At 32.3% G+C, this 26,075-nt stretch overlaps 2 protein-coding genes across 2 annotated transcripts; both read left to right on the top strand.

Moving 5' to 3' along the window:
* The first annotated feature begins 654 nt into the window (after positions 1–654).
* On the top strand, positions 655–1,158 carry LOC110662411 (extensin-like). Its single transcript, XM_058147686.1, has one exon. It carries the CDS (start codon positions 655–657, stop codon positions 1,156–1,158), a length of 504 nt encoding a protein of 167 aa, XP_058003669.1.
* Positions 1,159–14,895: 13,737 nt separating this feature from the next.
* Positions 14,896–17,251, top strand: LOC110662448 (NADPH-dependent aldo-keto reductase, chloroplastic). Its single transcript, XM_021821413.2, has 7 exons — positions 14,896–15,117; positions 15,218–15,268; positions 15,468–15,544; positions 15,703–15,790; positions 16,041–16,316; positions 16,458–16,706; positions 16,883–17,251. Exons 1-7 carry the CDS (start codon positions 14,998–15,000, stop codon positions 16,967–16,969), a joined length of 948 nt encoding a protein of 315 aa, XP_021677105.2. The 5' UTR covers positions 14,896–14,997; the 3' UTR covers positions 16,970–17,251.
* The last annotated feature ends 8,824 nt before the right edge of the window (positions 17,252–26,075 follow it).

Below are 26,075 nucleotides of genomic sequence, written 5' to 3'. Positions count from 1 at the left end.
GGGTATAAGCTTAGGAATAAGACAATTTCATTAAGTTTGCAAAGGGTAATCACAATCTGTGCCTAATTTGAGCTATTTGTCTCTCAATTCCCTCATGGTTGTATTATGCTTGATAAGTTTATGAGAGATGATGAGCTTAAATTCTTCAATTTTATGGTGTTTATGTGTATTTGAGATTTGCTGAGGGTCATGATAGCATTCCATAGCATTTGAACAGTTTTAGTAAGTGAAATCATAATTTTTTTTCAAAACCTGCTGAAATTTGCTGATGACGTTGCTTACCCTAAGCTGTACCCTATGCAAAATTCTGCTAAACCTTAAGCAAATTCATGCTTTACCCTCAGCATTTCCAGACTCTTTAATTCAGAAATTGTTATGTGCTTACCCTAAGCTGTACCCTATGCAATCCATGCTTAACCCTAAGCATTACCCCAAGTCACCAATTGTCTGCCCCAAATTTTAAAAGTCCCAAATTTCCGCCACTTTTATTCCATTATCACTCCCGATAAACCAGAGCACACTCCCACTCCCTCCGCCATCTCTTTCGGCTATTCTTGGGAAGTTAAAGAGATTATTCCTACTTATTAAATGGTGAGAACCAAGATTTGGTCTACCCACAAACCTAGAAAATCCAAAAAATTTGCTAAATCAAAAATGGCCACTTCTTCACCATCTGCTAGCGTGAACCCTACTCTCAGTGCAAGTCCGCCGCCGCCACCACAGTCACCACCGAGCACCCCACCGCCACCACAATCGCCTCCACCATCTTCACCACCACTACCCCAAGACCAAACACCCTCCCTCATTCTGCTGACACCCCTCACACCACGAAATAAAGCCGCCATTGAAACCACCATCCTAGCCCCTGCCATAGAAACCCCAATTGAAACACCCATTACTGAAACCCAAATTCAAGAACCAATGCCTGAACCTGCGCTAACTCAAACCAAACCTAAAACTAAAACCAAAATGGCTTCAGGTAAAACCAAGAAAGCCTCTGTTGTAAAAAGAAAAGGGCCATCCCCTATTCCTATGGATTTTCAATCTTCACCTAGGGTTTCCTCAGAGCCAGTTAGTAAGAGAACAAGGTCAGCATCATCAATTCCATCACCAGTTGCTCCAATTCTTGCATTTCAGTCGCCCTTAACATCTTCTTAACCTGCCAGTGCTTCGGCAGCACCTTCAGTATCTACAGATGACATAGAGGAGGTAATTTCTCCATTACCTTGGGCTTTCAAAGACATAAATGTGAAAAATGCATATGAGATTTTAGCCTCCAAGCCCATTGCAGCAAATAAATATATGGATGAGCAAATTTTGAGAGAATTAGGAATTTATGATTCTATGTTTGCTTATTTAGATGCTGTCAATTAGACTGAGTTTGCTAGGATCAGGGAACCAGTGTATAAATATTTGATTTTGGAGTTTTTGAGTTCCCTAAGGTTGAATTTCAAACCTACTGTCCCTGGCCATAGATATGTAATCTACTTTAGATGTGCTGGTATTGATAGAGAGTTAGATATGGGCTTTATGAGTGTAATCTTTGGTTTTCAAGATGTTGGATATAAGAGCATTAAGTGGCAACAAACCATTTATGATCCTATTAAGTTCCAGAAGGAAATTGCCCTTATGGAGGATATTATAGGCAGAGGACAGCAAAGGCAACCAGGATATTGGATCCTATGTTGAAATATCTTCATAGGTTTATTTATTACACTATCTTAGGCAAAGGGCACAGTAATAGCATTGTGGGTGCTGGAGACTTATTTTTCTTGTGATGTATGAAGGAGAGAAAGCCAGTTAGCTCAGCCTATTTCTTAGCCACTCATTGGCACTAAACTGTCACAAGGCACACCACAGGTAGCATAGTTTTTGGAGGATATATAACTGCCATAGCCAATTCCTTTGGCTTTGATGCTAGTTTATATAAGCTTGTGCCAGTTCTAGTGAGTCATTTTTAGACAGCACAATGTTGCTTCACATGGATCTTTGTGAGAAGAAAGGGCATACTTATGTATTGTTATAGCAGCATGGTGATGCTAGTGGTTCTGCAACACCAAGTGCTTATGCACCAGCAGAACCTATGCAAGCACCTCAAATAGCTACTGAACAGCAAATTCCATTAGAAATTCTGTTCCCTTTAGGCTCCTTAGAATCCAAAGTAGCCAGCTTCACTGCCCAACCATCTATTCCTCCATTTGCAACCATAGAAATTCTTGAAACCTTGAAGAGTTCAGAAGTTAAATTTGATGTTCTAGGTCAACAGCAGGTCAAACAGTAGAAGAAGCTAGAAAAGAGGCTTAAAAAGAGATTTTCATCTCTTAAAAAGAAGCAAAAATAGCAGGAAATTCAAATTTTGGAGCTTTACAACAAATTGGCCCAATCTTTCAACAACTTATATCATTGGGGCCAAGACATGCTCAAGCAAATGAAGGACCTCACAGAAAACTTGGAGACAGCATCTGAAGCTTCAGATCACCAAGAAGACCCTGCAAAACCTGATGCAACAATCCCTGTGCCACCTGCAGACCCATCAGCAGCAGCAAAGCCTTAACAGCAACATAAGAAGCAGCAATTAATTTAGTTTAGTTTATTTTAGTTTTACTTTCTGTCTTTGGATTACTTTTATAATTTGACAGTTGAATTTTAAACTTTGGTAACAGTTGTAGTTTTTTTTTATTTTCTGACTGTGCTTGCAATTTACCTATTTTCTTTATCTTATTTTTATCTTACTTTATTTTCTAATATTCTTTTGCAGTTTTGAATATAGTTTTTTTATGCATGCTTTTTGGATTAATTCCCGATTTAACTGTTAGATCTTATTTTATTACACTTTTTCATCTTTTTGCACATTATTTTTGCACTTTATCTTTTACTTAGTTCTTATTTTGTTGATAATGATGAGTGGCACAATTTACCTTAAGCTAAATTTATTTATCATCATCCTAAGGTAATGGCTTACTTGCTGTTCTTTATGTATTTTTAGTATATTGCCAGTGCTTAAGGTCTTGCTTAACCATATGCAAATCTTGCTTAACCTTAAGCAACATCTTAAGCAGAGTAAATTCATACATTTGGGATACTTTTTCACATTCTTCTCTCTAAAGTTTCATTGTTAATATCATTTTGAGATTAATTTTGGAATTCTTGAGCAAATATTGATTCAATTCCCAATTGTATATATTTCTCTAATTGATTAGCTCTCAAAATTTTGCCCATCTTTGTATCCATTTTAGACATTGAGGATAATGTCTCATTTGAGTTTGGGGGTAAGGCCAAAATTTTTGCAAAATTTTTAAAATTTTCATTCATTCATACATAGCTAATCCATGCACATACACTTATACTACTCATATGTCAATATTTATACACATACACTTGCATATAATTTTCATATAAATTACACTTAGTTTTAATTTGATTTATGCATTCATTTTAGGATCATGCATATCATAAAAACAAATTTTTACCTTGTTCTTAAAGGATTGAAAATTGCTTTGAAGAGCAATTGAGCTTACTTTTAGAAGGGTTTGATGGATTGAAAGTTTTGGATAGGTGCATGGTTATTAGATTCTTACCTTAGTTTATATTTTCTTAACCAAGGGCCACCTAATCAATTGCATTGAGTTTGAGTGCTTAGAGAAAACTTTAGGGTAAGAAGTAGCTAATTGATGTCTCACTAATCCTAGAATAATCCTTCTAAACCTTTCAAGGCGAAATCATAGCATGCACTTGAGAAAGAAATGATCTAGGCATTCTTTGAATTTTAAACCCACATTTTAGCCTTAGCCAACGTCACTTTAAAATTTCCCTTTGGAACCAATTTGAGCCCACATTCATCCCTTGTATTTCTTTGAAACCCACATTAATGCTTAGCCATAAACCCAAACACTTATCTACCCTTCATGAGAATAATTCTTTGAGTGATAGATACACTAAAAAAATAAATAAATAAATAAAAATAAATAAAAGAAAAAATATATATATAATAATTAGTTGGAAGAAGTGACTAAAGTAAAAATGCTAGCAAATTCAATTATGGTATGCAAAGTAATTCACCACCCAAGTATACAAAGAAATGAGTTTGGGGGTGAATTAAAAGAGACAATTATAATTCAAAGTCAATATTATTTATATAGTCCCTCCAAAAGCTTTAAAATTATATGCTAGCATTGGTGAATAGTTGTAAAGTTCCTTCTCCCATTTGATTCTTTCAAAAAAAAAATTGTGTGTCTTGATCTTTTAATAATTTGATTATTCTCATGTTTTGTTACCTTTATCCTTTCCTTGTTACCCATATTATCACCCCCTTAACCCCATTACAACCCTAGAAAGTCCTTTTGATCTTTTGATAGTGTTTTGCTATATTAGTGGAGATTGGAATAGGAGAATTGCCTATGGGATTGGAATATCATTCATCCATTCATTTACTTCCATTATTATTTGAGACACTTTAGTTTATGAATTGCTCTAGAGTCTATTTAGGCATGATTATTCTTTGTGATTAATTGGTTTGGCCTTGATGATATAAATAATTGAACCAAGGCTAAGCGATGATAACTTTGGTAAGGATTGAATTCTTTGTACCTTGAAAGTGGATATATAGTTTGTTGGTGGCTAAAGGTAAGCTTGAGAGTTTGGATAAGTAACTTTCATGAATTTAAGGGAAGATACCCTAAATTGCATTAATTGTTTTTAATTTGCTTGAGGACAAGCAAAGGTTTGAGTTTGGGGAAATTTGTTGCACTCATTTCATATAGGCATTTTAGGGTAGTTTTGCATCTATTTGCTCTTATATTTTAGTATATTTTATGTTTTTAGCTTTATTTTAGCCTATTTGTCAACTTTAGTTACTTTATATTTGATTTTTATAATTTTGTTGTTTTTTATAGGCTTTTGTGGCAAATTGAGGGTCAATGAGTGCATTAGGAATTGATTTGAAGAAATTTGAAGCCCTTTAAGCATGGAGGAAAGTTGGAGAATTCAAGCCTTAAAAGATCAAGTTAGCCGAAATTTGCTTGAGACTTTGCTTATGACGCTGCTCAGGGTATGCCATATTGCTTAACCTTAAGCCGCAAGTCAAGCACAGCTTAAATCCTACACATTCAAGCTTTCATCCCAAAACCTGCCAAGAATTGCTTGAGGTCTTGCTTAGGGTAAACAGCAGTGCTTAAGGTGTAACACAGGTCAAGCCAAAAGTCAAGCATGAGTAGAAAAACTCATTTTATTCCAAACCTGTCGAGATTTGTTGAGGGTCTGCTTAACCTTAAGCAGACAGTGCAACCACAGGCCGAAAATTATTAAAGAAGCTACTTAGGGTAAGCAGTACCCTAAGCAAACTGTCCAGAATGTGGATTACTTTGCTGACATGGATATTTTTACACCTCATTTTCTATCCACTCCTTGGCTCTTATCTATTTTTAGGGCAACTTTTGGGACCTTATAAAAGCATCATTTTCTAGTTTTTGCCACAATAAGTAACAAGAAGAAAGAATAAGAAACAAAAAGGAAAGAAAAATTACAAAAAGAGAAGGGAAGAGGACGCCATTAATTCTGCAGAAGAGGAGCTGCTACAACCATTTCTGAAAGCTCCAAGACTCAGAGTTTTTGGTCCTTCTACCTGGGTTTTTCTATTTTTAGTCTCCTTGTCATGTTTTTGTTTACTTTTCCATCAATCTCTCTTGTATATACCAACATGAGTGAGTAAACTCTTTGGATTTCAGAGTTGGAAAATATGTTTTAGATTAATTTGTAGATTTGGACTGGTTATTTCCATATTTTATATAAATATGAGTTTAGATTCCTTCCTTGTGTGCTTGATTTACTTGCCTAATGTTAGTACCCATTGGGTATTGTGTTAATCTTTGATTGAAACACCGAAAGGTGAAGGTCATTGATAGATAATCAAGGATTGAAACTTAAAATTACCTAGATTTAGAAATAAACTAGGGTTTTAAGAGGAATTAATGATTGATTACAAAACTTAATGGGTTTTAAAGTAATCAAATATCATACAAAAATAGGTTTGGTTATTTTAAATCACACTTTGGTTTACTTGAAAAAGATATCAAAGGAATTTAGAATCAATCATCTTCAAACTCTATTTTTCCTTAAAATTGGAATATCCAAGACAAATCCTAATTAATTTATGCATAAACCCCCAACTCTGAAATCATTTTTATCATAATTAGACTTTGATTTAAATTACCCATTATTAATTTAGTTCAATTGCATCTAGATTTAGAATTTATTTGCTTGCTCTTTACCCATTCCAATTATATTCATCAATTTACTTTGCTCATTTACATTTACATTTATTCATCAATTATTAACACAAATAATCACTTCATTCATAGTTTGGTGCTCAAACAGCAAATCCTCGTGGAACGATACTTGACTTATCACTCTATTACTTGATATAACCCGTATACTTGTGGATTCACCCATCATTGCCCTTTTAGATGAAGATTTGAAGGCTGCCATTGCCATTGTTGATTCAACTCCACACAAATATTGAAGATATCGTATATTACCATTATCAATTCAAAAGTGGATTTGGGTGTAGGAGAAATCATATATATAGAATAAGGTGGTGTTTGAATTAAAGGTTTAGGCTAGTTGATGGAGTTTCGCATCCAACAGTTTCTCCAAACTCATCTGGTAAACATACCAGTTGTTCAGCTGATACACCCCTTGAAATGCTACATTTCAAAAAGTTATGAAATTAGAGTTGTTCTCAATTATTTATTACTATTTGAAGATAAAAAGATCATTTTACCCTCTCTTGTAATATATTTCCACATTATTAGGAAATTATATTACTTATATTATCTTATTTTTATACACCAACAACAACAGCTAGACAAAATTTTGCCCAGCACTTAATATAAATCAGCTTCCATTAGCTTAGCTATCAGTCATTAGCTAATAGAAATAATTATCAGTTATCAGCTATCAATTATATCAAACAGCTAAACCAAACAAGCCCCAAGTTGAATTTTTTTAAAATTTTATTTTAGTTAAAAATAATAAATTATTTTTATATTTAAAAGCTAGATGAAATAATATTTTATTATAAAAATATAATATTTTATTAAGACAGAATTAATTTAAACTTTTGAGCATTTTTTCACTAAAAAAAAAAATCAATTTTGCAGCCGATTTTTGCAACCAACTGAAATCGGTTGCTATTAGCAACTAATTTATAATTTCGATTTTTTTAGTAAAATAATTAATTTTTAAAAATTTAGCAACCAATTCAATAGTAATCAATTTATAATTGATTGCTAATCGATACTAGAAAACCTTTAAATATATGATTAGCAACTAATTTTAAAATCGTTTGCTATTAACAATCGATTAAGAAATGGGTTGTTAAAATCTATCACTAATAGCAATAGATTTTAAATCGGTTTAGTAACTGATTTAGGAAATTGGTTTCTAAATTAAAAAATTATTTTAATTCGCTCTAAAGTTAACAACTGATTTACAATCAGTAATTAAAATCAGTTGTTATTTGCAACCGATTTCTTGTTAGTTGCTAATAGTAATCGATTTTTCAATCAATTGCAAATTGGTTACTAAATTTTTCCTTTGAAAAATTCTAGCCCAATTTTTTATTTTCTCTTTTTGATTTACAACCAATTTCCGAATCAGTTATTAATAGCAATCGATTAAAATCAATCACTATTAGTAACCAATTTTGCAATTGATTTTTCTCCCTAAAAATTTTCACTCAATTTTTTATTATTTCTTTTTTTATTTGCAACTGATTTATGAATTGATTGCTAACAACAACTAATTTTTGCAATCGATTAAAATCGATTACTATTAAAAACCGATTATATAACCTATTTTTTCCCTAAAAAATTTCCTCCATTTTTTTTTATTTTGATTTGTAATAGATTTGCAAATTGGTTGCTAACAATAATCAATTTTTACAACAAATTAAAAGCGGTTGCTATAACAACCAATTGTAAAATTTTTCTCCAAAAATTTCCATCCAATTAAAAAAAAAACCCAACCGACAATCGCTTGCTAATTTTTTTATATCAGATAATTACTTGCTAATTCGCCTATATAAACCACTGCTCATTTTTATTCTCTACCACTCTTTATTTTTTCTCTCTCTTTCTTCTCATTTCTCTCATTTTCTTCATTATCTTCTTCATTTTTATCTATTTTACTCATCTTTTCATTGTTAACATATTTTCTTTATCATCTTCTTCTTTTATATCTATTTTCTTCATCATTTTTTTTTGTCTTTATCTTTCTCATATATTTTCTTCTTAATTATCTTTTTCTTTCTCATTTTTTTTATTTAATTTATTTTTTTGACATAAAATAAAAATTTTTATACAAATATACTTTTGTTAATAAATTATTTGTATTATTAATTTTTAGTAATTTTTGGTTAGAATATATATATATATATATATTAATTTTTTTTATTAATTTGTCTTATAAATATCTTTTTATATTTAATTTTTTGTTAATATTTTTTTAAAATAGTTATTATTAGTAATTTTTTGAAAATTTATTTATTTAAATTTTTTATTTGTTATTTAGAAATTTATTTTTTTATAATTTTTTTTGAAATTAGCAATTGACTTTCCAATTGCTAAATTAGTTATAAAAAATAACTGATTTATAAAATAATTGAAAACTTATAAAATTAAAGATACTAAAATTTTTGTAACTGATTGTGTTTCGGTTGTTAAATCAGTTGCTACTAGTAACTGATAGTTTCTTGTCAAAAATTTTAATTTTTTTGAATTTAATTAATTTAACAACCGATTTAGTTATAGGTTACTATTTGTAACCAATTTCATTGCAACTGACTAAATCAATTATTAAATCGATTGATAATTAATTTTAATGAATTAGCGACCGATTCGATTGATTGCCAATCTCTTTTTATTTTATTTTTCTTTTAGTGTTTAGAAATTAACAAGCTACAATGTCTGCGCAAGGATACAAAATTTTTTTTATTAACAAAATTTTTTACATTATTATTAATAAATGAAATTATATATAGAGAGAGAGGCTAAAGTGAAAAAAAAAAAAAAGTCTATTTATCATAGTGTAACTATCTTTTCTTATATTTTTTACTTTATGATGTTAAATTATAAAGTAAAATATATTATATTATAAATAAAGTCACTTTACTTTTTTTTTAAATAATATGTAGTGATTGAGATAAATCTAATTATTAAACAGTTAAAAAACTAAAATGATTTAAGATTTTAAAATTAGATATTAAAAAAAAAAGAAGGACAAAGAGGTTAAAAAAACTAATATAAATTTTACAATAATATTGTTTGTATAGTAACTCAAAATTAAGTTTTATTATACAAATAAGATTGCTTTTACAATGCTCTCTCAGTCTCTCTCTATATGTATAGTTTATTTTGAATATAAAGATTATATTTTTTAAATTCTTATTATTAAAGTATTTATTTATGAAACAAAAGATAAAATATCTTTTACATTCATTTGTAGTTTAATTATATATTATTTGAATTAGACTAAAATATTTAAATTATACTTTTTTATGTAAATATTGAATAAATTTAATAATAAAATGTTTCAATAATTTAAAATAAAAAAAAATGAATGAGATATATCTCATTGGTATTTGATTTATCCTATAAAATGTGAGGCTTCCAATTTAAAGTGTAATTAGAGCCAAATGCATTAAATAAATAAATATATATATATATATATATATATATATATATATATATATATATATATATAATTAAAAAGTTAAAACTAAAATAAACTTAAAATAGAATTAAATTAATAGTAATATTGACATGGCAATTTCATATGTTAGATCTCATTGGATTAGAAGCGTTTATGATTCAATAACTTAAAATTAAAAAAATAAATAAATAAAAGTTAAAGAAACATTAGTGTAGGAATAATATCATTGTCAACTATCAAGTCCATAAAAAATTAAAATAGTCGATTAGCTTTTCTAAAATATCTCTTTGGCGCTCACCAGATTACATTGACCATTCGCCCAATTGGCTTTTATCCAATGATCAAAATTGTCTGATAACCACGTGCAGTAACTATGGGAAGGAAAGCCCTGAACTTGTAGCGGCGAATACTATTTAATTTAAATAAAATAAAATAAATTAATTTTAATTTAATTTAATTTTTAAAATAATTTAATTTGATTTAATTTAATTTTATATTTTAAAAATTTTAATTATTTCAATTTTATCTTATTTTTAAAAGAAAAAATTAATTAAATTAAATTAAATTATTTTATTAATTTTTAAATTAATTTATTTTTATAAAAAATTTATGAATTATATATAATTTTATATTTATAAATCATTTAATTTCATTAATTGATAGTTATTAAGTTGAAATCAAAGTTAAATTCAGATTAAATAATTTAAAAATTAAGTTTAAATTAAAAAATTTATTTAAACATAAAAATCGATTAGTTCAAACCACAGAACAGTTCGGTTTGATTGGATTTTTTATTCATTTTGATTTAATTTGATTTCTAAAATATAATAATTTGATTAATTCAGTTTTAATTATTCAATTCGGTTCGATTTAATTTAAACTAAATACTCAGCCTTACCCTGAGTGATACAGTGTGCCAAACACGGCATCTATAGCATTCAATTTAGAATTTTACATTCTTTTTTAGAGAATATTAGAAGTTTTTAAAATAAATTTTTTAAAGTAAAGAAAAAAATGGTGTGTCAAAAGTATCGTTGCTAATTGCCAAGTCCATAAAAATTGAAATAGCCTAATAGCATCTATAAAATGTGATCGAATCAGTGATTAGTCCAATTTATAAATAAAATATTTTTTTTAATTGCGATTGATTTGAATGAATGGATTGAGTAATTGATGAACCAGTTAATCTAATCAGATTTAAAAAGTTTGTCATTCTTTTATAAAAAATAAATTTCTAAACTTAATATTTTTAAACTTAAATGATTTACTAAATATTTTAAATTAATTTATAATTTAAAATAATCCAATTTAAACTATGTTAAAAGAAAAGTTTAAAATGATTTAAAGAATCTTACAGTTAATCGTTTTTCAACCTATTAATAACATAGTTATTAGATCTGACCTCACCGACCGGTTCAATCGTAAAAATCGGCCATGGGTCCCTTCTCCAATTTGGTTCACTCTTAAAACCCTTTTGAAGAAAAACCCGTATAAATCGATTCTCTCGGCCGGATAACTGGTCACCCGGTTGACCTATCATGAATTTAATGGTTCCAGCGGGTTTTCCATGATTCTTTTTATTCTCATCATTTCAACCAAAAACGGCTTGGTTTTGTTTATTCTTAAATCCCAACCCTCTGTCCCTTCTTCTCATTCTCAAAAACGGCCTATACTCTAGCTTCTCATTTTCAAATTGCAGCTCTCTCTCTCTCCTTTCTCATGATTTTCAACATTTTCTGTTGGACAAACTTTCAGGAGTCGATCTCCCAACGGGTATTTCTTTGGGCTATGTCTACTTTCCTTATTGCCTTCTCTCTCCGAATTTAGGTAATCTTTTATTCTTGAATTTTAATTGTGAAAGGCTGTTCTTGATAACAGAATGAAGGGTTATAAGATTGTGTCTTAAATATGAATTTGTTGTTGTCCAAGAAATAAAGTTCAAAGAGGAAAAATAATGCATGGGCAAGGTGTTCTGATTTCTAATTTGGTACACCCATTTGATAGGTGAAATTTAACTTCTAATTCCCTTTTTCTTTTTCCTATCAGCAATCTGATTTGATATGCCCATATTTAACAATTATGCCCAAGTTTAAGGGTATAATGTATAAAATGAAAAAGAGCAATGTTGTCTTCATTCATTTGGGATTTTTTGCAGTAGCATTGAAACATCCAAGATTTTAACCATAGAAAATACTTTATTTATTCTTTAATTTTTAAGTTAATAACTTATTTTGATCATAGTTATTTAGATAATTATGTTGTATTTATTTATTTTTAATTAATTATAATCTAGAATATACTTATGAATATTTATAATGAATATAGTGATTTATATCATATTAATAATATTATTATATAAGACTTTATGCTATGTTCTGATTCAATCTCAAATTAACTCTTATTGAATTTTAAACTTTTAATCATTTATCTTCAATAATTTTTAAATCTGTGCATAATTAAAATCATGATTAATATATTTAAATAATTTAAATTAATTTATAATTTAAAATATTTTCAATTTAAATTTTCTAAAACTATTAAGTTGAAAATGATCAGACAAATCTAACCAGTTTTGCCACCTCGTAAAAAGCTGTAATAAAGGAGACAAAAAGGAGACAAAAGGTCATTGACCTGCGCTTTTTGGCAGGTAAGATTATGGACACTCGAGATAAATGGAAAAAGGGTAAAAGAGTCCTTTTATTGTTAACCATCTAATAATTTAGTCCAAATGTTAAAAAGTTAATTAATCTAAGCTTTTCTAAATTGTCTGAGGGCGGATTTAAACTTTGTGAGATTTATAATTTAGATCTGCATTTTGTTATTATTAATAAATTTGTTCTTATATTTTCAAAAACTCTTTAAAAGGTTTTTAACTTTTGCCTCCGTTAACGGTCCTTCATTTGTTTTCAAGCAGGTTAGATGTTGGAACTTTTCCAAAAGACTGAAATGCCCTCCGATCAAACACAAAATTCCCTCTTTCTGCTCTCGTATCATGTTCCATAACATTTTAGTCTCCATAGCTTACAATAACAAACTAAAAACTAAATTTCTCCCTCTCTTCCTCTGCAATTTCCTTCTTCCTTCGACGGCTTACAACTGAATTTCGCCTGCTATTTTAACACAATGCCACAGGTAAGAGATGAAAAAAATCGAAATTTATTCCACTTTAAACGCCCATTCTCATCAACAGAAGGAGATGCTGCCGGTGGATGTCACGGTTCTGGGAGCCATGATTCTTCTCTGTGTTTCAAACCAGGCATCTGAATTTCTGATTCTGTTTCTGTTTCTGTTTCTATTTTCTTTATTTCCAGAACTGTCCAAATGCTTTTAATAAGTTTTGCCGCGTCCTCTTTTGTGGGGATTGGGGAATCCTTGTTTTTAGCTTCTTCATCATGCAACTTTCCAATCCGGAGGAGACAATTTAGATACACAAGGGTGCAGGAGTAGTGGATGGTGAAAAAAAAATGAAAAATATTGAATAAATAAATATGAATTTTAGGTGCCTCTGCAATTCACACCTGTTTATCTTCTTCATTAATTTCAAAAGAAGATCATTAATTTGCTTTCTCTTTCTCATTTTCTTTCTCTTTCCATCCTTGCTATCATGAACAATCTCATCACCATCATCTTTAGGTTCAGGCATTAAAAGATTCCCATCGTCATTATCATCCGCAGTAGCTTCTTGTTTAATTGCATCCTATGGAGGAAATTTCTAGACATATCATACTTGTTTTTCATCACTGTTTCAAGGTTAGGCAAATCACTGATAAAGAGGAGTGGTTTCTCCTTTAAGCTAACAACTCATCAATTTCATTAATTGGTTCCAAAATATTCTGATGTTGTCTATTCAAGGTTCTGGATGATCTTAAGCTGGATGACTCCTCAGATGAACCAAGGAACAATATTTCACAGCCATTAGGAACCATTGTGAAGCATTCACTGTGATTTCTTCTGGGACCGAACCACAAAATTGCAACCGCTAATAATGGGGACTTGCGGCAGTAATTGAAAATGGATGGAAGGGTCATTGTGTTAAGTTTTTATCCGCAGTAGGAAAAATGAGTAATTCCCTAAATTTAATATCGTGGGATCCACAGCTCTAAATGAGGCTGTATCTAATAATTTGCGGAAAAAGAGTCTTTCTACTTTTAAGGCTGCTACTTTTCTTATTTTATTCCTTCTCATGCAACTTGATGGCTGATGGTAAGCATAGATAAACACTCTTTGTCGCCACCTTAGCCAAGAGATATCAAAGGAGGTTAATATTATCTTTTACTAATCGGCAATACAACTGCATGAAAAAGGACATTTGCTTTTCCCCTATATCGACCACCGGGCTTCTGACAAAAAAAAGGTGTAATAAAAAACATAATAATATAAAAAAAAGTAAATTTAAAAATAATTATTAAAAGGAAATAAATAATGTTGAGATGGATAAATTGAATGTAAAACGTTAACTATAATAGTATTTTTAAGATTTAGATGATATTTAAAATAATATTTATATCAAAAATTTAATAAGAGCATTGGACGTTATTCAAAATAATATCTAACATTTTTTGAAATAATAAAAAATTAATTAAAAAAAAATTAAAAATTTGACACCACTTATAATAGTATTTAATTTTTTTTAATTTTTAATAATTTTATTTTATATTTTAAATGAAATATAAATATTATTTTAATAAATAAAATTATAATATGTAATATTATATATTATAATATTTTTATTATAAATATTATTTTTTAATTTAAAATTAAATTAAAATTTAATAAAATAAAAAATTAAAATTAAAAAAATAAATAATTAAAAAATTTAAGAAAAGATAAACGTCATTATAAGTAATTTTTAATTTTTTTTTTAATTTTTAATTATTTTATTTTATATTTTAAATAAATTAAAAATATTATTTTAATAAATAAAATTATAATAATTAATATTATATATTATAATATTTTTAATTATTTTATTTTATATTTTAAATAAATTAAAAATATTATTTTAATAAATAAAAACATAATATTTAATATTATATATTATTGAGTCAGACAATAATACTGGCGGCAGACAATAAGTCAGACAATAACATTGGCGGCAGACAATAAGTCAGACTTGGAGGCCTCGCTGATCTCGCGTCACATGATGATGATCTACTTCAATGATTTCTCCTTCTATAAAACTGCTCGCGTCCTACACAAACCCTGCACACTCTCACTCTCCTGCCTCTGCACCCTTATCAGCGTTGAATACGCACGTTTCTGCATTTTCAGTCTCAGAAGATACCCAAAATGGCAAACGAAATTCGATTCTTCGAATTGAACACCGGAGCTAAGATGCCTTCCGTCGGGCTCGGCACGTGGCAGGCTGAACCTGGTCTTGTCGGTGATGCCGTAGCCGCCGGCATCAAGGTTTTTCTCCCTTTTCTCTTTCCCCTTTCCCCTTTTCTCAAACAAACATGAATTTATCGTTTCGTTATCAATTACAGTTTTCTGTTCCTCTACATTGTAGATTGGTTACCGTCATATTGATTGTGCTCAAGCTTACGACAACGAGAAGGAGGTAATTGCTGTTATTTCTACAGTGTCTGTGTTTAAAGTCTTGTTTATTTCTTTTTTTTTTTTTTTTTCCTGAATCTTCATTATATGTATTTTGCTTGATTACTGAATTCTGTAATTTCCTCACCCCTGTCTATATCTAAATGACAATGCCAAATTTCAGTATTGAAGAAGCTCCTTGAATTCTCGTTTTCTCCTTGTAGATTGGTTCAGTATTGAAGAAGCTCTTTGAAGACGGTGTGGTGAAGCGTGACGATTTATTTATTACCTCCAAACTCTGGTTCGTGTTTTTCCATTCCCTTAATTGGAAGTTGAGTTGTTCGAAATTGCGTTAATTATGGTTCCCTAATGCATGCCATGGGCCTCTTTTGCTGAGACTTTTGAACTTATTCTGTTGAAATGACCATCTAAGCCAAAAATAATTCATAATCCATACAGGTCTTCTAATCATGAACCAGAAGATGTTGTACGGGCATTGGAAGGAACTCTGCAGGACTTGCAGCTTGATTATGTTGATTTGTACCTTGTATGTATTACCCGATCAGAGCTTATTCTTTTGTTGTGTCTCTTATGACTTGGCACATGAGTGGATGCTTCAATATTGTTAACACACCCTCCTTCCAGATTGAAAATTGAGTGTGGCCTAAAAAAGTGAAAGAGGCAATTGGAATTTTGGCTTAATTATTTTACTTGTAGCCTATGAATGCAGCCACTGCTGCCTGTGTCTAATCTAGATATCTGCTTAGCTTCAAGTTACAGATTTGTAAATTTTGTAGATCCATTGGCCAGCTAAGATGAAGAAGGGGTCAGTTGACTTGAATCCTGAGAACTTTGATCAACCAGATATTCCTAGCACATGGAAGGCAATGGAAGCACTCTATGATGCTGGCAAGGCTCGTGCTATTGGTGTGAGTAACTTCTCTTCAAAGAAACTGGGGGAATTGCTAGAGGTGGCACGTGTTCCTCCTGCTGTGAATCAGGTGGAGTGCCATCCTTCGTGGCAGCAGTCTAAGCTACGTGCATTTTGTCAGTTCAAGGGAATTCACCTCACCGTGAGTAGGCAAATATTCTATTATATTTCTAAGGGAGCTTCTTACTTGATAGAATGCATTTGACAGTTCGCAGTGAGATTTTGTTGGAAATTAATCTCTTCTGTTTCTATTTTTGTTTACCTTTTCATGTATTTCTTTCAGGGATTTGCACCTTTAGGATCCCCTGGCACCACATGGCTTAAGAGTGATGTCCTTAAGAATCCAATTCTTAATGCCATTGCACAGAAATTGGGGAAAACTCCTGCCCAAGTTGCTCTTCGCTGGGGTCTGCAAATGGGCCATAGCGTACTTCCAAAGAGTACAAAAGAAGAAAGGATCAAAGAGAACTTTGATGTCTTCCAATGGTCGATTCCAGATGACTTGTTTGCCATGTTTTCTGAAATTGAGCAGGCAAGTAATTTCATATCCTATGGTGTTATTGTTGGAAATGGTCTCAAGCACTCTAGAATGCCAAATTGATTAAATGTTGCAATTTTCTGGTTTCTTTAGAGGATCATAGGTCTCTGAAATAGGATCTTGAAATCATAGGAGCCGGTTGACAGATGCTTTGGTATCCTATTTTGCAGGCAAGACTTATCAAGGGGGCTTTTTTCGTCCATGAGACATTTGGGCCGTATAAGACTGTTGAGGAACTGTGGGATGGTGAGATCTAAGGAGTAAGGCTATGTTGTGGACACATTCATAGGCAAGAGCTACAATAGGCGCGGGGCTTGCGGCTAGAGGGAATTCAAATTGTCGACTTCAGGCAGCATTCGTTATTTCCAGATTATGTTTACTTTTCCCATTTAATTGTTATTTCCTTTTTAGTTGTAATTTTCTTGTTGGTTTACGACTTCTATTATTAGTAGAATTCCAATAAATTGCTTGTAACCTTCTCTTATATGAAGGAGGGCGATGAAATAATAAAACAAGCAGAGAATATTTTTAAGGCTCTACTTGTTTCACAGAAAAATATTTTCTGGAAAATATTTTTTACATTTTATGGTGTTTGGAGCGTTCAAGAAAAATGATCAACGAAAAATATTTTCCTGATCAAATGGAAAACTAAAGTCAAAATAACTTTCATTTTTCAAAAGAGGAAGTCATTTTATATTTTCTAAATTTTGATAATCTTATTAAAATATAAATACACTTATATATACATGAAATAAATATATATCATTAATTTAACATTACAATCAAATAATAGAAAATATTTTCTATATACAAGTTATTTTTCGTTAAACAAACGAAATCCTAAATTCATGAGATTTTAGAATCTCTCTCCTAGCAAGTCTCGAGGTTACATGGCTCTTCCAACTTGCTCTCTATTACATTCACCATATGTTTGGCAAGGAGAGGTAGGAACTCAAATAGAGGAAAAACTTCGACCTTAGAAGAGATCTTCTTGTCCATAGACCTATGGCATGATTCTTAACTTGAGAGTTTAATAGGCTACATTTGACATAATGTAATTAAAGGTATAATATAATAATTGCGATTATATTACATATTTGATTAATTTATTAGTTAACCAAAAAAAATTTATATAATGAAATAATAATTATATAATATAATCAATCACACTTTAAATAGTGTAATGATCATTGCATATAAAAAGGAATGTAATTATGATTATTTGTTTTAATTTCTTTTAATTTATTATCAACACTACCTCCACCACCACCATCACTACTACCACCAAAACCTAACCACCACTATTTGGTAGTCACGACAACCATTCGACCATTGCCACTACCATCACTACCCCCATCACACCAAGTTAGCCACCACCACTACTCAACCACCATTGCCTAACAACCACCACCTCTGCTACTCTCACCACCACTTAGCCATCGCCATTGCCATCGCTACTACTACCTCCCCCCAACCCTGTCGCTCCCACCACCACCACCACCTTATTCCTGTAAAGTGCACAAAGGTTTTTCTATAGAATTGAGAAAGTGTTACAACTGAATATATAGGATATCAAACGCTAACAGATAAGATTTACAGGTGGAAAAATAACAATATTTATATACATAGAATACAACTAATATAAAAGATTCCTATTGCTAGGTGTTGTCTTTTATGCGCCCCTACAAGACTTTGCTACCATTAGAGACACTAATCTTGGACCGAAGAAGAAGTAACTTGGACTAATGTTGAGGCTTGGTTAAGAGATCAGCGAACTGATCCTTGTTGGAGATATGGTAGATAGAGAGTTGTCCAACTTCTACCAATTCCCATACAAAGTAATAATCTAATGCCAAGTTCTTCATTTGGCTGTGAAAAAACAATATTGGCACAGAAATAAGTTGTGCCTATGTTATCATAATAGATAGTTGGCGATGATAGAAGAAAGATCTAAAGCTCTTTGAGAAGGCAGCAAATGCAACTGCCCTGTACTCAGCTTTAATTGAGGACCTAGTAATTAAGGATAGCAGTCTTTTTACTATTGTCCAATGAGTTTCAATGGGTTGATGCATGTACTGAGCAAGCCTATTCACAAAATAGGCAATATCATGTCTAGTGAAAGAAAGGTATTGCAATGAACCAATAATACTTTTGTATTATGTTGCATAAGTTATGGGATTACCATCATCTATTGTAAGAGAAGCATTAGTTGCAATAGGTGACCCACAGGTTTGGCATCAATCATGTTGGTGCATCATAACAAGTTTGCCATATATTGGTGTTGACATAGAAAAAGGCCACTGTCCATGGATGACACATAAATGCTAAGAAAATGATGAAGAGAGCCTAAATCTTTAACTGAAAAGGTTGTGGGCAAGATTTTGATAAAATCATTAGTAGAGTTTTAGTTATTACCTGTAACAACTAAATCATCCACATAAACAAGATAAATGATAGAGCCATTAGAGGAGTATTAAATAATCAGACATTAGACTTAGAGTTAAAAAAACCCATAAGATAGTAGGAATTTATATAGTGCTAGGTACCACATACAAGGGGTTTATTTTAGCCCGTAAATTAATTTCTAAAGCTTACAAATTGCAGAAGAATTATTAGAATCCACAAAGCCAGGGGGTTACATCATATAAATTCTTCATTTAGCGGGCCATAAAGGAATACATTATTAACATCCAATTGATGAAGGGACCAACCATTACTAATAGCAATTGTGAGCACAACATGAATTATAACAAGCTTTACCATAAGACTAAAAGTGTCATTGTATTCACTACCAAGTCGCTGATGAAAACCCTTGGACACAAGGTGTGCCTTTTATCTAGTAATGGTACCATCGAAGTTTCTTTTGATACGAAATACCCACTTACATCCTACTACTTGCTTACCAAGTGGAAACAAAGTCAGAGTCCATGTGCCATTTGTCATTAAAGCATTGAACTCATTAGATATTGCGGCTCACCAATTAGGATCTTGAAGGGATAAGGTCATATATGTCGATTTAGTAGCAATTGGGATAGGATTTTTAGTGACTGTGAAGGTTTGAATTTTTGGCTTAAAAATGTTATTTTGAGAGCGGGTAGTCATAGAGTGTGTCCGAAGTTGTTGACGGGTAGGATTGTTGGGTAATGGTGATGTGGTGGATGGAATGATAGTAGATAGGGAGGTTCTTTCTGGATTAGAGAAAGGAGATTGTAGTGGCGTTAAACATGTAAGTGGAGATAAAAATGAATGTAACTAAGTGTCTGAGGAAGATGAATACGGTACAACAAATTGTTCTAGTGCAATACCACTATTAATTGGAATCAAATATATTGGAAGGGATTAAGGATCTATAAGAAACCATGTAGATGTGTCTAAAGTGGTGACTTGTGGAAGATAGGTATTGGCAGTGACGTAGGGAAAGCAAGACCTATTAAAGATAACATGGTGAAAAAGTGTAAATTCTTCCTGTAGTTGCATCAAAACATAGATAGATACTCTAATTTAAGCATATCCAAGAAGATATAGGTAAAAGACTTTTGCTGAAGCTCATGTCTAGTGTATAGCCAAAGCCAAGGGTAGAACAAGCAGCCAAAGGTTCAAAGTTTCTCATAGTTGGGCTCAGTATGAAATAGTTTGGGAAAAGGAGATATCAGAGAGAGGACAGTTGTGGGCATTATGTTAATCAAATAACAAACAATGGCAAAGGCATAAGACCAAAATTGAGTTGGTAAAGATGATTGATAGAGCAAGGTAAGTCTAATTTCAACTAAGTGGCAATGTTTGTGCTAAAAAATGCCATTATGTTCAGGTGTGTGAGGTGGAGTCATTAAGTGAGTGATACCATGAGATGCAAGAAATGGTTTAAGTTTCAAAAATTCTCCCCCACCATCAGTGTAGAGTTTAATGATTGATTTTTTAATAGCTTTTCAACTTATGCTTTGAAAATAGGAAAAATAGTGGAGACATCATATATATATATTTTAAAGGAAAGAACCAAGTATAGCGAATAAAATAGTCCATAAATATAGCATAAAATTTATAATTACTAATGGAACTAATAGGAGCCAGACCCTATATATTAAAATAAATGAGTTCTAAAGGACAAAAACTAGATAAACTGGAAGAAGCAAAAAGAAGTTTATGGCTTTTATTACATAAACACGACTCACAGGGTAAATGTAACTACCCAAACTAAGGGCCATTAGCGGCGCTAGTGATTGGGTCAGCCTAAGGCTGCCGGAACTTATAGCTAGCCTAAAAACCTATTAAACATAAATATATTCGTGTATCTCACAATCCAAACGTACTCCAATCTATTTCACTTTAGTTTTCCCATTCATAATTAACATTAGATTGGCTTAGAATTTGAACCGTCACACACATGAAATCACTAAAGTGTAGATAGTTCAAACACATATTCTTACATAAGTAGTTAGCTTAAATTTCATCCATTCATGATTACATCACTTATACTTAAGATAAAACATCTATCATAAACTTGAATATCAACACAGTAACTATTCCTTTATATAATAGATGTCCACTAAACATACAAAATCCAGATAAACACTCTACAGTTACTCTTGTTGCTCAAACTCCAAAAGACTCTTCTATTCTTACACACCTACATCTTAGGTTAGGGGAAAAGGGTAAGCTCACACAAGCTCAACAAGTAAACTAAACATTATAATTTAATTATATCATTCATTTTATACATATGCAATGCATCATCCAAATGAGTTTTTCACATAAAAAACATTCCACATAAGATGGACTTATCACCGATGATTTCTCATATCCAATGTGCCCAACTCATATAGAGACTCCTCAAGACTTTCGCTCTTTAGATCTTGATACATTTTTGGTGGTTTCGAGGTGAACATTGTACTTAGTATTATGAGCTTCTCTCATAATGTCTTCCTTGAGTCTGATATCATCTGGTACACACAACCTATTACCATATCTCAGTACTCCTTTCCCATTAAATCGAAACTCATTGACCATACCTTTCTGTACTGCCTCTACTGTCCTTAGCAACTTAGGTTGTTCATGTGTTTCTCTGCTATCTGCCTTAGGCACACTGGTGTTACCTTCATTTGAGCTATCCAAGTACCCTTAACTGATAATTCTAGTTGTAACCCTTCTCCAATCAACTGGTGTAACTCCTTCATGATAGGCCACCTTTCTATGGATATATGAACTAAACTAACAAATAATTTCTAGCTAAGGGCATCTGCAACAACATTTGCCTTCCCCAGATGGTACTAGATGGTACAATTATTATCACTGAGCAGTTCTATCCATCTCTACTACTTGAGATTCAACTCTTTTTTATTAAAGATGTACTAGAGACTTTTATGGTCTGTGAAGATTTCACATTTAGCCTCATATAGATAGTGTCTCCACATCTTTAGCACAAAGACTGCGGTAGCCATTTCTAAGTCATGAGTGGTATAATTAGCTTTATGCTTATTCAACTACCTAGAAGCATAAGCTATTACTCTACCATTCTGCATAATAACACACCCTAAATCCACTCTAGAGGCATCGCAGTAAATGGTGAAATCTTTATTGCTTAAAAGCATAGCCACCATTGGTGCCAAAATCATACATTCCTTAAGCTTCTGAAAGCTCTCCTCTCACTGATCACTCTATTCAAACTTCTTGTTCTTCTAAGTTAACCTAGTCATTGGAGCAGCTATCTTAGAAAAATCAAGCACAAATCTACTATAATAGCCCGCTAAACCTAGGAAACTCTTTATCTCTGTCACTGTAGTTGGCCTCAGCTAATCTGCCATTGCTTCAACCTTTTTGGGATCCACTTTAATTCCCATCTCTGACATTACATGTCCTAAGAAAGATATGCTCTTCAGCCAGAACTCACTCTTAGAAAACTTTGTATACAACTGATTCTCCCTCAACATCTGGAAAACTATTCTTATATGCTATATATGCTCTTTGGGGCTTTTGGAATATACTAATATGTCATTAATAAAGATGATCACAAAGTGGTCTAGATAAGGTTTAAATACCCTATTCATGAGATCCATGAATGTAGCTGGGGCATTGGTTACCCAAACAGCATCACCAAAAACTCATAATGCTCATATCTTATCCAAAAAGCAATTTTCAAATTTTATGTCTCTTTAATCCTCAATTGATGGTAATCGAACCTCAAATCTATCTTTGAAAAACAACTAGCTCTAGCTAGCTAATCAAACAAGTTATCAATATGTGGCAAAGGGTTCTTGTTAGTTGTGGTCACTTTATTCAACTGTCTGTACATCTTTCTTCTTCACAAACAAAATAGGAGCACCCCAAGGAGAGGTATTTGGTCTAATGAACCCCTTATCCACTAAATCTTATAGCTATTCCTTTAATTCCTTTAGCTCTGCAGGAGCCATCTTATAAGGAGGGATAGATATAGGTCTAGTACCTAGCACGAGATCAATGTCAAAATTTATCTCCCTCTTAGGTGGCAAACTAAGTAGTTCCTCTAGAAACACAATTGAAAACTCTCTTGCCACAGGAACTAACCCCGGTCCAATTATATTCTCCATAACTTCTTTAACATGTGTTAGAAACACTCTACAACCCTTTCGAAGCATCCATAGGGCTTGCATGGCTGAGACCATACCCTTTATAAGTACTATATAATCTCCTTGGAACACTACAACTGACCCATCCTATCCTCTAAACTCTACTATCTTGCTTCTATAGTATAAGGCAGCATAGTTGGCTGAGAGCCAATCCATTCCTTTACAACCATTTCGGAGCATAGGGCTTGCATGGCTGAGATCATACCCTTTACAAGTACTATCTGATCTTTTTGAAATGCTATAATTGACCCATCCTATCCTCTAAACTTTACTATCTTGCTTCTACAGTCCAAGGTAGCATAGTTGGCTAAGAGCCAATCCACTCCTAAAATGACATCAAAATCTGTTAATTCTAGAATGACTAGGTCAGCTAGAAAACATTTGTCTTCAAGCATCACTAGACAAGCATAACAGAACATATCTGTTAATGAAGAGTCACACTTGGGTCCACTAACAAGTAATAGACATTCTAAACTTGAGACTACCAATCCTAATCTTAAGACTATATTAGGGTTAACAAAAGAGTGTGATGCACTCAAATCAATCAAAGCGTGCACATTGAAACTTCCCATGTAAAGGTTACTTAACACCATAGTATTGGAGGTATTGGTTTCCTGTTATGGCATGGTAAAGATCTAAGATGGTGCTGTTGAACCCTCCCTTGTGAACCTATTGTGGAGGATGAAGAACCTCATCCTCTACCCTGTCCTCTCCCTGATGAGGGACCCATAGAAGTCTGTCTCGCTACTAGTTAAGCCATACTACCTGACCCTACTTGTTGAGAAGCCACCTTTTCCATATTAAGACACTCCCTCGACATGTTCCCTCTTGTCCACATCTGTAACACTCAAAGGTTCTGAACCTCCATGGTCCTTGATGAAACCAGAAGTATCCAAACTCAAACTAGATCTGTTTCTCATACCAAGGCTTGACTTGATTTTATTCTAGAATTTATTTTTCTTTTGTTTCTTGCCAAACTTCCCTCCTTTTACCTTTTTAGTCCTGAATGAGGATACAGTCTTGGTCAAGTGACTAAACCTCCCTACATCTATAGCCTTTGAAATTGTAGATTGTTAAGCCTTCATACTTTTTAGAACTAGACTCCCTCAATGATAGCCCCCGCTTCCATCTTCCTCGTAGCATCTATTATTGAATGGAAGCTGTGGGTTTCAGCAGCTAAAATTAAGGAAGATCATCTAAAGTGCAGCCTCTGGATGTACCTCTTAGCCTTCTTTCTGTCAGTATCATACTCTTACCTTACATACTATAGGAGATCCACAAACTTGACTATGTACTCATCTACACTCATACTAGCTATCTATCTCAACTGCTCAAACTCTATCACCTTCAACTCCCTAAAGCTTTATAGAAAGGCCCAGTTGGTAAATTCAACCACAAACTGAGACTAGGTCATGTTGTTGACCTTGTTAGCAATATAGGCCTTATACCATTCCTTTGCCTTTTTATATTTCAAGGAAAACCCGCCCATCTAAATGGCCCTACTATCACTAACATCCAACTCATCGGCTATCATTTTGACAGTCTTAACATACTAAAAAGGATCATCTCCTTCCTTGTATTTAAGTGTATCCAGCTTCAAGCAATTTATCATTTTTGCCTTACCTCTATAACTTGGCCTGGTCTCTTATGTAGGAACTATTGGGGCTGTAGGAGGTGGTACTTGTTCTCCTATAACTCTCTCTATGGAATCCTGAGTTCCCATGGTGGTTGAAGAACTTTGGGAAAATTGTTAGGGAGGATAAATGGGATACAGGTGAAACGGCGGGAAGTAAAGTGGGTAGGGCATGAAAAAAGAATATTAGGGGTAGCCCATAAACCCAGGGTTTCCAAAACTTTCCAGTTGTGGGTACTGATACCCAAACCCATAATCTGAACCTTATTAAGGTCGGGACATAAATTTTGACTCATCTCTTCCCTCAATAAAACTACCTTCTCCCACTCTTCCCATGCCTACAGACTCAGGATTCTCATTCAGTTGTGAAAAGCCATGAGAACTCCTTCGTGCATCTATCGACATTTTGGGCGCATGGGAGGTTTTCCTGCTGACCTCAAAAGACCTTCTAGGGGCTCCTAAAGATTCTCCCTTTCCACTTCTTTTTGTTCTCTCCCTGGCAATAGAATTAGTGAAAAATGCTCTAATACCCTTAATCTCAGGTGGGGCACCTATCAACCTTGCAAACCATCTAAAACCTGGCATCTTCTAAAGGCAAACAAGAAATGTTGAGCAAACATAAAATTCATGTGAAATCACATGAACACAAAACGTGTTATCAACCATAGCATATAACATTTATACATCATGTAACATATAAGGAGTCAATCCTATTGGACATGTATTTCCTAACTATACTGGTCAACCTACTTCCTTCCACTCTTATTCTAACGTTATACTAGCATCTAGGTCCACTCATCTAACCTAGAGCTCTGATACTAACTTTCTAATGACCTAAACTGGAAGCTGTTATCGGTGCTAGAGATCCAATCAGCTTAAGGCTGTCGAAATTCGTAGCTAGCCTAAAAACTTATTAAACATAAATATATTTTTGTATCTCACAATCCAAGCATACTCCAATCTATTTCACTTTAGTTTTCTCATTCATAAATAACATAGGATTGGCTTAGAATTTGAACCTTCACATACATGAAATCACTAAAGTGTAAATAGTTCATACATACATTCTCACATAAGGATTTAGCTTAGATTTAATCGATTCATGATTATATCACTTATACTTAAGATACA

Source organism: Hevea brasiliensis, chromosome 5 (genome assembly GCF_030052815.1).
Source record: "Hevea brasiliensis isolate MT/VB/25A 57/8 chromosome 5, ASM3005281v1, whole genome shotgun sequence".
NCBI classification, from domain to species: domain Eukaryota; kingdom Viridiplantae; phylum Streptophyta; class Magnoliopsida; order Malpighiales; family Euphorbiaceae; genus Hevea; species Hevea brasiliensis.
This window is presented reverse-complemented; position numbering and strand designations above follow the sequence as displayed.

What these genes read in the sequence shown, in the direction of transcription:
- LOC110662411 (XM_058147686.1), top strand. Translation starts at nt 655, where the DNA reads ATGGCCACTTCTTCACCATCTGCTAGCGTGAACCCTACTCTCAGTGCA.
- LOC110662448 (XM_021821413.2), top strand. Translation starts at nt 14,998, where the DNA reads ATGGCAAACGAAATTCGATTCTTCGAATTGAACACCGGAGCTAAGATG. An exon ending in TTTATTACCTCCAAACTCTG is followed by an intron (nt 15,545 to 15,702) that starts GTTCGTGTTTTT and finishes TAATCCATACAG; the next exon opens with GTCTTCTAATCATGAACCAG. An exon ending in ATTATGTTGATTTGTACCTT is followed by an intron (nt 15,791 to 16,040) that starts GTATGTATTACC and finishes TAAATTTTGTAG; the next exon opens with ATCCATTGGCCAGCTAAGAT.